This window comes from Sesamum indicum, linkage group LG16 (genome assembly GCF_000512975.1).
Source record: "Sesamum indicum cultivar Zhongzhi No. 13 linkage group LG16, S_indicum_v1.0, whole genome shotgun sequence".
In the NCBI taxonomy this organism is placed as follows: domain Eukaryota; kingdom Viridiplantae; phylum Streptophyta; class Magnoliopsida; order Lamiales; family Pedaliaceae; genus Sesamum; species Sesamum indicum.
The window spans coordinates 3,670,403-3,684,287 of record NC_026160.1 but is presented as its reverse complement, the minus strand read 5'-3'; the positions used below and the strand labels follow the sequence as shown (position 1 = coordinate 3,684,287).

At 40.9% G+C, this 13,885-nt stretch overlaps 1 protein-coding gene across 1 annotated transcript; it reads left to right on the top strand.

The window, feature by feature from the left end:
- On the top strand, positions 857–1,723 carry LOC105178706. Its single transcript, XM_011102237.1, has one exon. It carries the CDS (start codon positions 857–859, stop codon positions 1,721–1,723), a length of 867 nt encoding a protein of 288 aa, XP_011100539.1.

Sequence of the window (13,885 nt, the reverse complement as noted above, 5' to 3'; positions counted from 1 at the left end):
GAGATCATTGATCAAGGTCAAACGTAATCGAGGCGGATCAGTTTGGCACCGTCTGTGGGAACGATTCTGGAGATAAAACAAACCCTAAAACATGGAGAGATTGGAAGGTGGTAGGCGGGCCATTGAGGAGACCGCGAGAGTGGGGAATGAAAGAATAGTCCAATTGACTCAAGACAAATTACAACGAATGATGGAGGAAGCTAGCAGAAATGCCATTTTGGCATACGAAAGAAGAATACAACCCGTTGAAAATGAAAATGCCCGACGAAGAATGGTACGGGAAAGAGAGACCGAGCGGGTTTCTGAGGGGATGAGTAGGAGAGCTCCCGAGAGGAGACGCGCGGCCGCTCCTTCTGAAGTGGGGTCTAGTTCGCATGGTGGATGGTGGAGGCGAGAACTCACGATCTCGAGAGCGGATGTCGATAGTGTAGGCAGACAGATTCATCTACTGGGGAAATAGATTGATGAGCTGAAACGAAGGGGAGAATTAGTTACTCAGAACAAACACTCACTGTTTTGTAATAGAATTTTGAGTGAAATTGTAGGTGCAACTTTTAAAATGCTGGATTTACCAAAATATGACGGTCTGAAAGACCCGCAAGAGCATGTGTCCGCATTTGATTTGATGATGAATCTTTATGGACAAACGGACCCAATTAAAGCAAAACTATTCGTGACTACCTTAACAGGGAAGGCACAAGAATGGTTTATGAGTTTGCCGGAGGGTAGCATTGAATCACACGAGTAGCTGGTGCAGAAATTCATTTTCCATTTTGCGAGTAAGAGAAAGCAAAAAAGGTCAGCGACCTATCTATTTACTATGAGGCAAAAAGAAAATGAGACCTTAAAAAAATTCATGGGGAGATTTAATAACGAGACTCTGGAGGTCCAAGATCTGAGGATTGACATGATGGTAAGTATCCTCATTCACGGGTTGAAGAAAGGACTTTTCGCCTCTGCTCTGGCAAGAGACCCGCCGACCAATGTGGAACAATTGATGCGCTTGGCGCAAAAATATATTAACGAAGAAGAAATGAATGCAATGAAGGATGGGGAGTGGTTAGGTGCTAGAAGGACCCGCGACCACGAATCTGGGAATGATCTAAGGCAAAATGCTGATCGCACTCGCGACCCTCCATACCGACCAAAATACCACCGGTACACACCCTTGAACACTACCCGAACGAAGGCGCTGTTGACTGTGGAGAAATCAGACATGTTAAAATGGCCCCGCCATACGAGATTCACACCAGCTAAGAAATTTTCGGGTAAGTATTGTAAATTTCACCGCGAGCGTGGGCATGACACGGAAGAGTGTTATCAACTAAAAGATGAGATTGAGAGGCTGATAAGACAAGGATATTTTAAAGAGCTGGTGTTAAAATGTCGCGCTGAGGAAACTGTTGTTCGTAGAAGCAGGTCTAGGAGTCCCGACAGAAGGCAGGATAAAGGAAAAGGGATGATGAAAGAAGCTAATCTGGGAGGAAATGCGCCTGTGAAAGGCATCATATATACTATTGCAGGAAGGCCTGAAGGGGGCGATTCGGGGAGATCTAGAAAGCGACAGAATAGAAATGTTCAACGTGGTCAACTGATGGCAAATATTGAGCCAGAAGAAGAAATCACATTTGGAAGCAAGGATGCGACAGGAAGAGCAGGGTCGCAAAACGATCCCATGGTGATCAGACTCGACATAGCAACTTTACGGTCCGAAAAGTTCTGAATTATAATGGAAGTTCAACAGATATCATCCTCCAGGATGTCCTCGTCAAGATGGGGTTAGAAAATGCCGAATTAGAACCTATAAGAACCCCTCTGGTTGGGTTTGGTGGTACTGAGATCATACCACTCGGAACCCTTGATCTGCCCGTGTCTGTGGGAGAAGAACCTCGGAGGAAAACATTGATGATCAAATTTTTAGTCGTAGACACGCTGTTTGCATATAATGTAATCCTTGGAAGACCTGGGTTGAATGCTTTTCGAGCAATATTGTCTACATACCATTTGAAAGTAAAATTTCCAACCAGAGCGGGAATAGGTGAGGTGATTTGCGACCAAGAGGAAGCGCGTAAATGCTACAATTTATCTCTGAAAAAGGGTAAAAGCACGGATAAAAAGAGAAAATTAGACATTACTGAAGGAGGAGACCAGGTACCTGAGGAGAAAGCCGAAAGAATTCGACCGACTGAAACTCACAAAATTGTAGAGGTGATCCAGGGAGATCCCTCCAAGACTACCAGGATAGGGTCGCATTTGGGTGAGCCATTGGAAACCTTGATGATATCGTTACTAAGGAGAAATGCTGATGTCTTCGTGTGGAGCTCGTCTGATTTCGTAGGTGTGGCACCAGAAGTGATTGTTCACAGGTTGAATGTAGACCCTACCATGCGACTTGTGCAACAAAAAAAGAGAAATTTCAGCATGGAGAAAAATTAGGTGATCAGAGAAGAAGTGGAAAGACTATTGAGCGCTGGATGCATTACTGAAGTCCAATACACAGATTGGTTATCCAACGTTGTGGTAGTGCCTAAACCAGGAGGAAAGTGGAGAGTTTGTATCGACTTCACAGATTTGAACAAAGCATGCCCAAATGATCCGTATCCACTTCCTCGAATTGATGCATTGGTAGACTCAACCACTGGATATGAGCTATTCTCCATGATGGATGCCTACCAAGGTTACCATCAAATTTTCATGGCAGAAGAGGATCAAAGCAAAACTTCATTCGTGACGGAAAGGGGAATATATTGCTATAAGGTGATGCCCTTTGGGCTAAAGAATGCAGGGGCCACAACCAGCGCCTAGTGAACAGAATGTTTGAAGATCATATTGGGAAAACTATGGAAGTCTATGTTGACGATATGCTGGTCAAGAGCTCGAGGTCGCAGGATCATATAGTTTATCTTGAACAAACCTTTGCAACACTCAGGAAATTCAGAATGAAGTTAAATCCGATGAAATGCACCTTCGGAGTTGTAGGGGGAAAATTTCTGGGTTATCTAGTCAGTGAACGTGGAATCGAAATGAACCCCGAAAAGATAGACGCAATATTGAAGCTGAAGTCGCCAACCACCATCAAAGAGGTCCAAAAACTTACTGGTAAGCTCGCTTTCCTCAGTCATTTTATTTCTAAATCCTCAGATAGAAATCTACCTTTCTTTAAGGTGTTGAGGAAAACCAAGAATTTTGAGTGGACGGATAAGTGTGAGCAAACATTTCAAAACTTAAAAACATACCTGCGCTCACCACCGCTACTAACAAAACCGAAAAGAAATGAGGTGTTATATATATATATCTAGCCGTGTTGGAGAATGTAGTCGGTTCGGCCTTGGTTAGAGAAGAAGGTGGGGTGCAGAATTCGATATATTATGTAAGCAAGATGTTGCAAGGAGCGGAGAAAAGGTATGCGCAGATTGAGAAGCTAGCACTTGCGCTTATTGTAACGGCCCGCAAATTGCGACCTTACTTCCAGGGTCATCGCATGGTCGTCCTAACCAATCATCCGCTCCGTAATATATTGGCGCGACCAGAAGCCTCGGGTAGGCTTGTGAAGTGGGCAGTAGAACTGGGCGAATTTGATATTGAATATCAAGCTCGTACGGTATTGAAAGGACAAGTTTTGGCAGACTTTATGGTCGAGTTCGTTGGCGAGCCTAAGAGTGAGCCTAGGCAGGATAAATGGATGTTGCATGTGGACGGATCCTCTAATGCGGGAAATGGAGGAATCGGGATATTGATACAAGGTCCTGAAAATATAGAGATCGAGGTGGCAGCACGACTATCTTTTTCAGTCACCAATAATGAAGCTGAGTATGAAGCTCTTATCATGGGTCTGGAGTTGTCGTTGGAAGCGGGTGCAAAAGATCTAGAAGTCTTCACAGATTCACTACTTGTTGCTTTACAAATAGAGGGGACTTATGAGACCAAGAAGAGCGCATGATACTGTACCACACCAAAGCAAAATCCATAATGTCCAAATTTAACAAATGCCAGGTGCATCAGATCCCACGACATGAAAATGACAGAGCCGATTCGCTGTCGAAGTTTGGGGCTACTCTATCAGGAATTAGAGATCGCAAGATTACAGTGATGATCAAGGAAACGTCCGCGATCGCCGGAGGTGTTGATGTTAATACGACGAGCGAGATGCCGTCATGGAAGGATGAAATTGTTCGATACTTGAAGGAGGGTATTTTACCGACTGATTCCATTGCTGCACGGAGATTGAAAGCGAGAGCAGCTCGTTTCACATTAGTTGACGAGCAGTTATACAAGAGGACCATAGAAGGACCATTGTTGAAATGCCTTGATCCAGAGAAAGCTAAATACGTGATGAGGGAAATTCATGAAGGAAGTTGTGGAAATCATTCTGGGGGAAGGTCATTCGCACAAAAAGTTATCAGACAAGGGTATTTTTGGCCAACCCTGGTGAAAGATACGAAAGAATTGGTCAAGAGATGCGAAACTTGTCAAAAGTTTGCAGCACAAATCCATGCACTAGCGACCCAACTGAAACCTATTAAGATCGCTTGTCCCTTCGATCAATGGGGGATAGACATCTTAGGACCTTTCCCCACCGCGCGATCTCAGAAAAAATTCATTGTAGTGGCCGTGGAGTACTTTTCTAAATGGGTAGAAGCAGAAGCTGTAGCTAAGGTGACGGAGAGCAATATGATCGATTTCATATGGAAAAATATCATAAGCCGGTTCGGAGTCCCTAGAGTCTTGATCTCAGACAATGGCACTCAATTCTAAGGAAAGAAAATCACAAATTGGTGTAAAGAGCTAAAATTTCAGCAAAACTTCACTGCAGTGGGGCACCCACAGTCGAATGGACAGGTCGAGGTTGTTAACAGGACCATCCTTCAGCATTTGAAAACAAGATTAAGTTCTAAGGGCTCATGGTTGGATGAATTACCTAGAGTTTTGTGGGCGTACCGAACTACACCTAGATTATCAACAGGTGAAACTCCTTTTTACCTTGTATTTGGTACTGAAGCTCTTATTCCTGCAGAGATAGGCGAGGAATCACATCGAGTGACTATGTATGACCCTGCAACTAATCGCGAGGAACGCTTGCTGGACTTGGAGTTGATCGGAGAAAAAAGAGAGGTCGCATATGCGAAAATGCTTCATCATAAGGGTTTGATGATGAAAAGTTATAACAAAAAATTGAAGCCCAGACAATTCCAAGTTGGAGACCTCATTTTGAAGAAGGTTGAGGTATCAAAGCACGTAGGGAAGCTCGACCCGGGCTGGGAAGGACCCTACAAAGTTACAGTAATCAAACAAAGAGGTACATACCGCCTGCAGGATATGGAGGGTCGAGATTTACCCAGGCCGTGGAACGTTCAAAACATCAAAAAGTTTTATGCGTAGTTATGAACCTGTAAAAGGCCGTCAGCATGTAGATAGAGATCGCTTTTGTACCTGAGAAAGGTCTATTTCAAAACTAATGAAAGGTCATGAATGTTGTATCTGAAAAAGATCGTTTGCATATATAATACCACCATGTTCTTTTTCTGCGATTTATCTTATTGAACGCTTGTTCCTTGTGTTTATTTCTAGAATCTGCAAAAGATTACAAGATCTGAAAAAGATCATTCGATTTGAAAAAGATCGCAGAATCTGAAAAAGATTACAAGATCTGAAAAAGATCATTCGATTTGTGAAAGATCGCAGAATCTGAAAAAGATTACAAGATCTGAAAAAGATCATTCGATCTGTGAAAGATCGCAGAATCTGCAAAAGATCATATGATCTACCAAAAATCGTTCTATCTGGAAAAGAGTGGTGGAACCTATGGATGATCAATCGATCTGCGAAGAATATTTGGAGGTTGCAGGTCACGTGATCACCCGATCATTCGATCTTCCTGACTTGGAAAATGTTGCAGTAGTGTTTAATCTAAACATTCCAGAACGCCATTCACACATTCATTGAATAAATGAAGAAGCTATCATGCATTAAATCGATAAAGTTGATAGACATGGCAAAAGTTTAAAAATCATTAAAAAATATGAGATCAGAAAGCATGAACAGCCAAAATGTGATTATGTCTCTAACCCTGGATCTATACAAAATCACAAGGTCGATCGGTCGAGCTCATTCATCCATAGCCTCCACGTCATCTATTAAGCTTGCGAACTCGGTCCCTTCAATCTGAGGAGATGGCTCTACAGGGTATGGCTGGAAGTTCTCATCTACAAAGGGGTTGAGCTTGCTCTGATCGAACCCTTCAGCAAATGCCTCCAATTTATTAGCTTGAGCCTTGCACTTGTTGAAGCCCTGTGTCATGTAGATGCTCGCCTTGATCTCAACCGCAGTATCGAAGACTGGAGTCTTCAAGAAATCTCGAGCTCCTTCCAGCCTAGCACTGCGAACTCGAGCATCGAACTCAGCAGAGTTCAGAAACTCCTCCCCTACCTTCTGTGCGACCTTGAATGAGACCCGCTTCTTGGCCTGCAGAAAAGCCTAACCTTTGATCCTCTTCACGCACTCTAGCGATCTCAGCACCATGCAGGTCAACGATCTCCTTCAGTCGAGCGACCTCCGCCTCAAGACTTGCCTTCACCTCATCAGAGCATTGGCGTTCCTTTCCCCATTCCTTCTCTTTCGCCCGGAGATCGCTTCGAATCTCGCGATATTTTTCTTGAGCCTCCTGGCGACGCTTGTGAAGGACGGTACATTTGAGCGACAGTGATCGCATGAACGACCCGGCCTATAGAGAGGATACAGATTCAGAAAAGAAGTCGAGACAACTAAAAAAGTAGAAGTCATTACCTGTGCCAAAGCATGAGCACCATACTGCTCCAGTCGGGGATATGGATAAGAAAGAAGTGCAGCTTGGTCGCGGGGTAAGATCGTGTGCCTGTAGATCTCATAAGATTCCTGTCCAGCCTCGCTGTTCAGAATAGTACTATCATCAGAGACCTTCCAGTTAGGAGCAAGTCGAGCCCCGGTCAGTTCAGCAGATTTTTGGGATTCTGTGCGATGAGTGGCCAAGGCAGACAACTCCCACTCCTCAACCTCCTTCAAACGCTTCAAGTTTTCGTCTTCAACAGCTCGAGCAGCGGCAGCCTCCTCTTCGGATCGCCTGTGGAAGAGTGGTCTCCCATGCCTCGACCTAGAAGGCGACCTATGCTTTCGTTTCGGGCGACTAGGGCCAGCAGCCGCACCCTCGACTTGCGAGCCAACCATCTCGGTGCTGGGGGAAGCACCTCGAATAGGAGGAGGAAGGTCGTGAGGTTGGACTTCCTCACTGTCGATGTCAATCGGAGTCTCCAGCCTTTGCAAGTCAGCTGTTGGGGTGGCCGAAGTGTTAGGATCGGGTCGCTGAGGAGTGACGCGACCTGGAGCCCGATCTTGTGGTGGAGTGGGTTGGACATGTTCACGAGTAGCTCGCTCCTGGCGAGCTTGAGCACGCTTAGCCAGACGACCCAACATAACTTTGGTCTCTGCAAAATTGCGACCTCGAAAAGTTAGCAAATAAGAAGAAAAAAGGAAGAATCACCTAATGACCCGGTGATGGGTACAAAGGCACGAGACAGGCGCGCAAGACAGAAAATCTCTTCGGTCAGCAACTTTTTTGGAAAAAAGGGGTTAGAAGTGAGACTATTAATCAAATCCCCATCTAGACCCTCTCCTTCGGTAACTGGTTCAGGTTTTTCTACGGACCACTTGAGAGTAAAAGGCCACTGTTGGCCAGGTGGAGGTCGAACGAAGACGAAGCGATCCTTCCAAGGACCGGTATTGGATTTAAGGGGCTCTAGATATCTACACTGTCTACGAAAGGTGAGGTAGAAGAAACCCCTATTGGCCGAACTAGTGGAGGTAGTGAAAGAATAGACCGACCAAAAATTATCAAAACTGGGGTCGAGGTCGAAAGCTCGCATTATTATGACAAAAAGTACAATGTGGCTGATGGAATTGGGGGACAGTTGCATAGGGTTTAACCTTAATCCCCTAAGTATGCGAGCTACAGGGGGAGCTAGAGGCAATCGCAGACCGGCCTCGAAATGGCCGATCGATAGAGTACAAAAACCTCTAGGAGGTGTATGCATGCGATCAAAGGAACGGGGGATCAAGACCTCAAAATCATGCAGGATGAAGTCTTTTTCCTTTATTTGGGAAATGGATTGCTTTACTTTGCTTACAATACCGATCCAAGGACTGTTATCTAAAGATTGTTGATACCTAACATGCTTGGGGGTCTCATCGTCAGATGAGTTGTTGGAAGGATTTGATCTAGACCTCGACCTAGATCTAGACCTAGATCTAACTACAGAAGGACCCTCTGGTTGTTCATGCAAAGGGAAAGTCGCAGAAATAGAAAAGGAAAAGCTCGAGCTAATGGAAGACATGGTACCTTGATGAGGTCGAGGAGGCAGGTCGTTGGGAGTCTGGCAACGATCTTGAGGACGAAGTGATGGAGCAGGCGGATTTTGAAAGGGAAGGGTATATATAGGCTACTGTGTGGAAAGGTGCGCCCTGCTGAAGCGAGCGGATGAATGACAAGTGGCGCTTCGATGATCGAGCTGTCGCGCTCATTAATGCGACGTTTGGGCTTATTGTAGCAAGACCTTTCGGTTACTGATCTTGGATGACGGTACATGTGCAAAACTTCAATCCTCGATTATCATATTGCATTAAACACGCGACCTTACAAGGATTTCTTTCGACCTAAATTGGAAGAGACATACTTCTTCCTAATGCAATAAATTACATTTGAAAGAAGTGGGGGAATTGTGATGAGGATGTCGCAAGGAGATGCTGATTAAAATAAAGCTTTGCCAGATGGTCGCGTATAAGGTCGCAGGTCGATGCAAAGAAAAGGCATGAACAAGATCGCAAAGTGAGATCGCAGGATCGCATGTGGCACATTGTGGCTTGATGACGTCTCAAATCGGGCCCCATGAATCCGAATCCAACCCATATTATATATCGGACAGGTGTCCACCGGAAGAATAGCTGAGTCATTGCATAGATAAGCCTGAAGCCGACACCTGTCCAACAGGAGGGTCCCATCTTCACTCACCTATAAATACCCCAAGTCCACACTGAGAGAAGGTACACTGTTCATCTACATTTATATTTTAGATCGCTGAATTTTACCTTCGATCTCAACCTCTGACTTAGGCATCGGAGTATCTGGAAATAAAATACAAAGCTAGTCGGGATCTCAACCTCCGATGCCTCAAAAAGTATCTGGAAATCAAAATCTTAAAGAATCAACAAAAAGAACAAAACAAATAACCAAAACCCCAAAGAATCAACAAAAAGAACAAAACAAATAACCAAAACCCCAAAGAATCAACAAAAAGAACAAAACAAATAACCAAAACCCCAAAAAATCACCTGGGTTTTAACTGGATGGGTTGCTAAACAATTCTGGTACTATTTCCACAGCCTCAACATGCTAAAATCTGTAGAACCCGTATGATTTTCAATTCTAAGAATGTGGGTTGGCAATAGCAATTTGAGAGATTACGTAATTAGGAGCCTCAGGAGGGAGGAGGAACTAGAGTTTTTGTTGTTTGTCGAGTTTATGAAATGACGAAATGTAAAGAAATGCACAGCACACCATTTCTCTCTCTTCCTCTCCCTTTCTATTTTTTATTATCCCATCTCTATTCGAATAATCCTTCTACTTTATACTAATTAATTGTCTTTTTTAATATTATCAATTTTATATTTTATATCATTAAATTTATTATTTTATATGGAGTGTATTATAATTCAACATATTTATTTAATTATCAATGTGTTAGTGATGACAATATTCGATTGTTTTTTGTTCTTTTTTTTTTGTAAATACAATAATTAACTAGATTTAATTATCTTAATATCACTGGCATCAATATTAAGATAATTTTTCTGCAATATTTTTACCATAAGAAATGTATGATTATTTTAGGCCGACATTGTAAAAAAAAAAGACTTTGTATTAGGCATTATGGTATCTAAAAGAATTCAGTAATTTGTTCAGATAAATTAATTAATAACTTAATTAAATTCAAAGACCTAATTAATATTTTTTTTTATTATATTTCTAGGTAAACTAAATTTTGATTTTAGTTAATAATTATTTAATATATATTAATGTTTTCAACGGTTGGATTTTTTATATTTATTTCCTCACCACATAATCCTGATTTTTTTTCTTTTCCCTTTTTTGTCACACGTACTTGGGAAACCTCTTTGGATTTTATATAAAATTTATATAAATATTTAGTTGGTTATTTATTCTTACTCAAAAGATTTTTCTTAATAACTTAAATTTATTTGAGCTTAATAATACATTAAGTTTGAATTCTTTGAAATTTATTTACTTATTTTTTGAATAACATAAATTTCCCCGGCATTTTAGCCTTCTACTTTGCAAGATAGATAATTATGACTTTTTGAAGATCTAATTTTTGGATATGATTGTTTATCTTTATCCATAAGATTCATCAGATCTTTTGGATAATTATCTTTTTTTTTTATTTTAAATTTTATTTGAATTTACATAAGTGTATAATTGTTATCTCTATCTAAAAAAATCTAAAAATCTTTGGAAATAAATTAGTTAGTAACATCATTTACATTTATTTTCTGTATCTCATAATATTAAATTTTCTTACATAATAAGAGATAAATTAAAACTTATGCAAAATATAGAATTCTAAATTTGTTTCCTAGTTAAACAGAAATTGGATATATTAAAGATTCTAAGTTGACTCGGACTCTTCAACTTGAGTTCCAACCCCTATATATACAGCCCCACACAAGCCCTCTACATCAATCGTTCTCTTGCTTTACTTTCATAATATTCATTATTTTTCATTTTTAAATATTAATTATTTTTCTTTCTCCATCCTAAAATGATGTGTAAATAAGTAAAAGATTTCAATAAGAAAATTTTGATGAAAATATTGATATCAAATTTGATTATTAGAAATGAGCTCCAATCGAATATTTATACATTTGGCTTTTCAAATGGACGGAAAAGATTAATTTCAATGGTGTGGTGAGAAGCTTTAAATAAACTCTTTTAAAAATATTTTTAAATACCGTAAAAGCTTATAAACTTATATATAGAACTTTCCTAAAATTTTTCTTAACTTCTATATTTTTCTAAAATCTTGCATCCACAAATTTTCATATTTATATAAAATATTCTAATTTTTCTTTTAACATTCTATATTTGATGTTGCATTTAGCGCTTTTAATATTAACCTATATAGCTTTGTACATCCTTTTAAAACATGCCACTTTGAAAGTTGTTCATATATGCACATTTCTCTTATTTTTTTCTTGAAAATTGAAAAGGAGATTTTAAATATTTTATCAACTCAAGAAGTTCAGAATTAGAAAAACACTGAGCAATGTACATAATGTAAGAGATGGATTAGAATACATAAAAGAACTTTTTCGATTTTGTCCAAAAATCAATAAAACACTAATGATGCAATAAATATTAGTCTAACTTTAAGTTATTTTAAACTTTAAATTATAAAATTAATTTTAAAAAATCCACAATATCTTTCGCATATCCAAATATATCTTATATAGAAAAATATGAATACTAATGATGCCCCCTAAAATTATTGGTTCAAGTCCACAAGTTAGACTTTCTAGCTTAGTCGGGTAAGAGCCCAGCTGGCTCATCAGTAGAACCAACAGGACGGATAAGGCCCATCAGTAGGAAAAAAAGGCTCACAAGCTCACTTGTTATCTTATCGAACTGGCAGGCCTAAGAATTAAGCCAATTTTAATCAGACACGTCATCATACGGCTAAGAGGCCACATCATATAGCTTTCCAACACATTTCTACACATCACCCTAGCGTATCTCCAGGTGGTTCCAACTAAATCGGTGGGTAATGAGCTGGAAAATTCACAAATAACCAACTCCCGGATTTTTAGCAGGAGCAGCTCTAGCTTTACCAGTTTGTTCAAATTGCTAGTCCGAATCAAGGGCCAAAGTCCAAACTCACGATTTGACAGAATATGCAAACTTGACAGTGTTCAGTCCAGCTCATGTATCTTAGTCAATATTTATCCACATCAACGGTTTGTTGCATATGACAACCAACTCAAAGAGCTTTCTAATGACGTACGGAACTCAGTAATTGACCCTGTATCCAACTCTATTACAAGCTTATAAATAGAGTCCTTGTGCAGTCATTTGGTAACATCACTCTTCACTCTCAAACTCTCACTATCTTCTCCATTTTCTCTCGGTTCTTAGGCTATTCTAAGTCTATATTTTGCATTCCACATGAATATTTATCATCTTTAATAATATCTCACTATTATTCTGACGTTATTTCAAGTTTTTCTTTTTATTTCTTCATAAATCGTTACTGACTTAAGCCTCGAAATGCTAACCTCTATTTTGCATGGCTAGTCCTCAAATAATCTTAAAATTTTCTTAAAGATCCTTCGACTCTTGTAGTGTGGCCAAATTTGTTGTACGCATCATTGGCGCCATCTGTGGGAACACTTGAGCTTTGGCGTGAGAAATGAAAAATTCCAAGATGGAGGTGACTACAGATCCTATGAGGGAGACTTTTCCTTCCCTGTTGCATCTAGACTTACTATTCCACCTACCAATCGCACTTTGGGAGATGCTAACGTCCATAATCCAGATCCAGCACCATGGGCTAATGCTCTTGTCCCGGCTCCAACTTTTGACCAAGCAACTGAACCTGCTGTTTTGAACCTAATCTTTTGTGAGCAGTTTTGTCAGTTCATCATGGAGACCATCAACTCAACCCTCTGTGGTTCTCAAGCCAGCAGAGTAGGTCCCTCTTCCCAACTGGAAAGAGGGGGAACGCTAGGAAGCTAAGGAATTGATGAGTAGATCCCTGCTGGACTCCAGTAGGATTAATCCACCCCCGCAGATTTTGCAGGCAATGAGGTAGCTGGACATTAGCCCCCTGGTATCTGGCAATCCCTAAAGAAGGAAATGGTGGAACTTCACCAACAGGTGACAAAAGAAACCATGCTTGCTGACCATGGCATTTCTTTCAGCGAACACTTCATGGTAGAAGAACTTCCTGCTCAATTCTGAGCCCCTTCACATCTACCTGCTTACGATGGTACCACTGATCCAGCGGATCACATTCGTAAGTTCGTAAACGCAACCTTGCTGCACAGGTATACTAACGGTATCAAGTGTTGTGTTTTTCTTATTACACTTAACAAATTCTGTCTAATAATGGTTCGACCAGCTTCTACTGGATCAATTATATCTTTTGCAGAATTCAGTTTCCTCTTCCAACATCAGTTCGCTAGTAGCAAGAAGTACAAAAATTTAACCATCAGACTTTTTGGGATCAAGCAAGAAGAAAAGAAAACTCTAAGGACCTATGTGCAGCATTTTGATATAGCCATCTTAGAGGTCCCTACAGCCCTCTAGGAGGTGCTGGTCAGTCCGTTCACTCAGGCTCTTCCTGGAGGGCCTCTGTTCGAATCATTAGCTAAGAAACCATCTACTGACTTTTTAGACATGCTAGCTCGGGTAGAAAAAATATATGAATTTAGAGGACGCCTAGTTGGTGAAGAAGAATGGACGTGACAAGAGAAAGGAGATTGAGTCATTTTCTACTCGCAGACCAAAGGAAGAACCACAAGGGCCTTTTAACCCCCGTTGATTCCAAAAATGATCATTACGCACCTCCAATAACTAGTCTTGCAAGGACGCTTGTGGTGATTGACCGATTTCCTGCCGTGCAGTGACCTAAGGTTCAGATGAGGATCTTCACCTCCCAAAATCTAAATACTTTTGTAGGTATCAGATGAGGATCCTCACCTACCAATCATTGCCGCCAGCCTAGGCAAGAAATAGAAAGACTTATTCAAGTTGGCTTCCTAAAGGACTACGTGGATAAGGAAA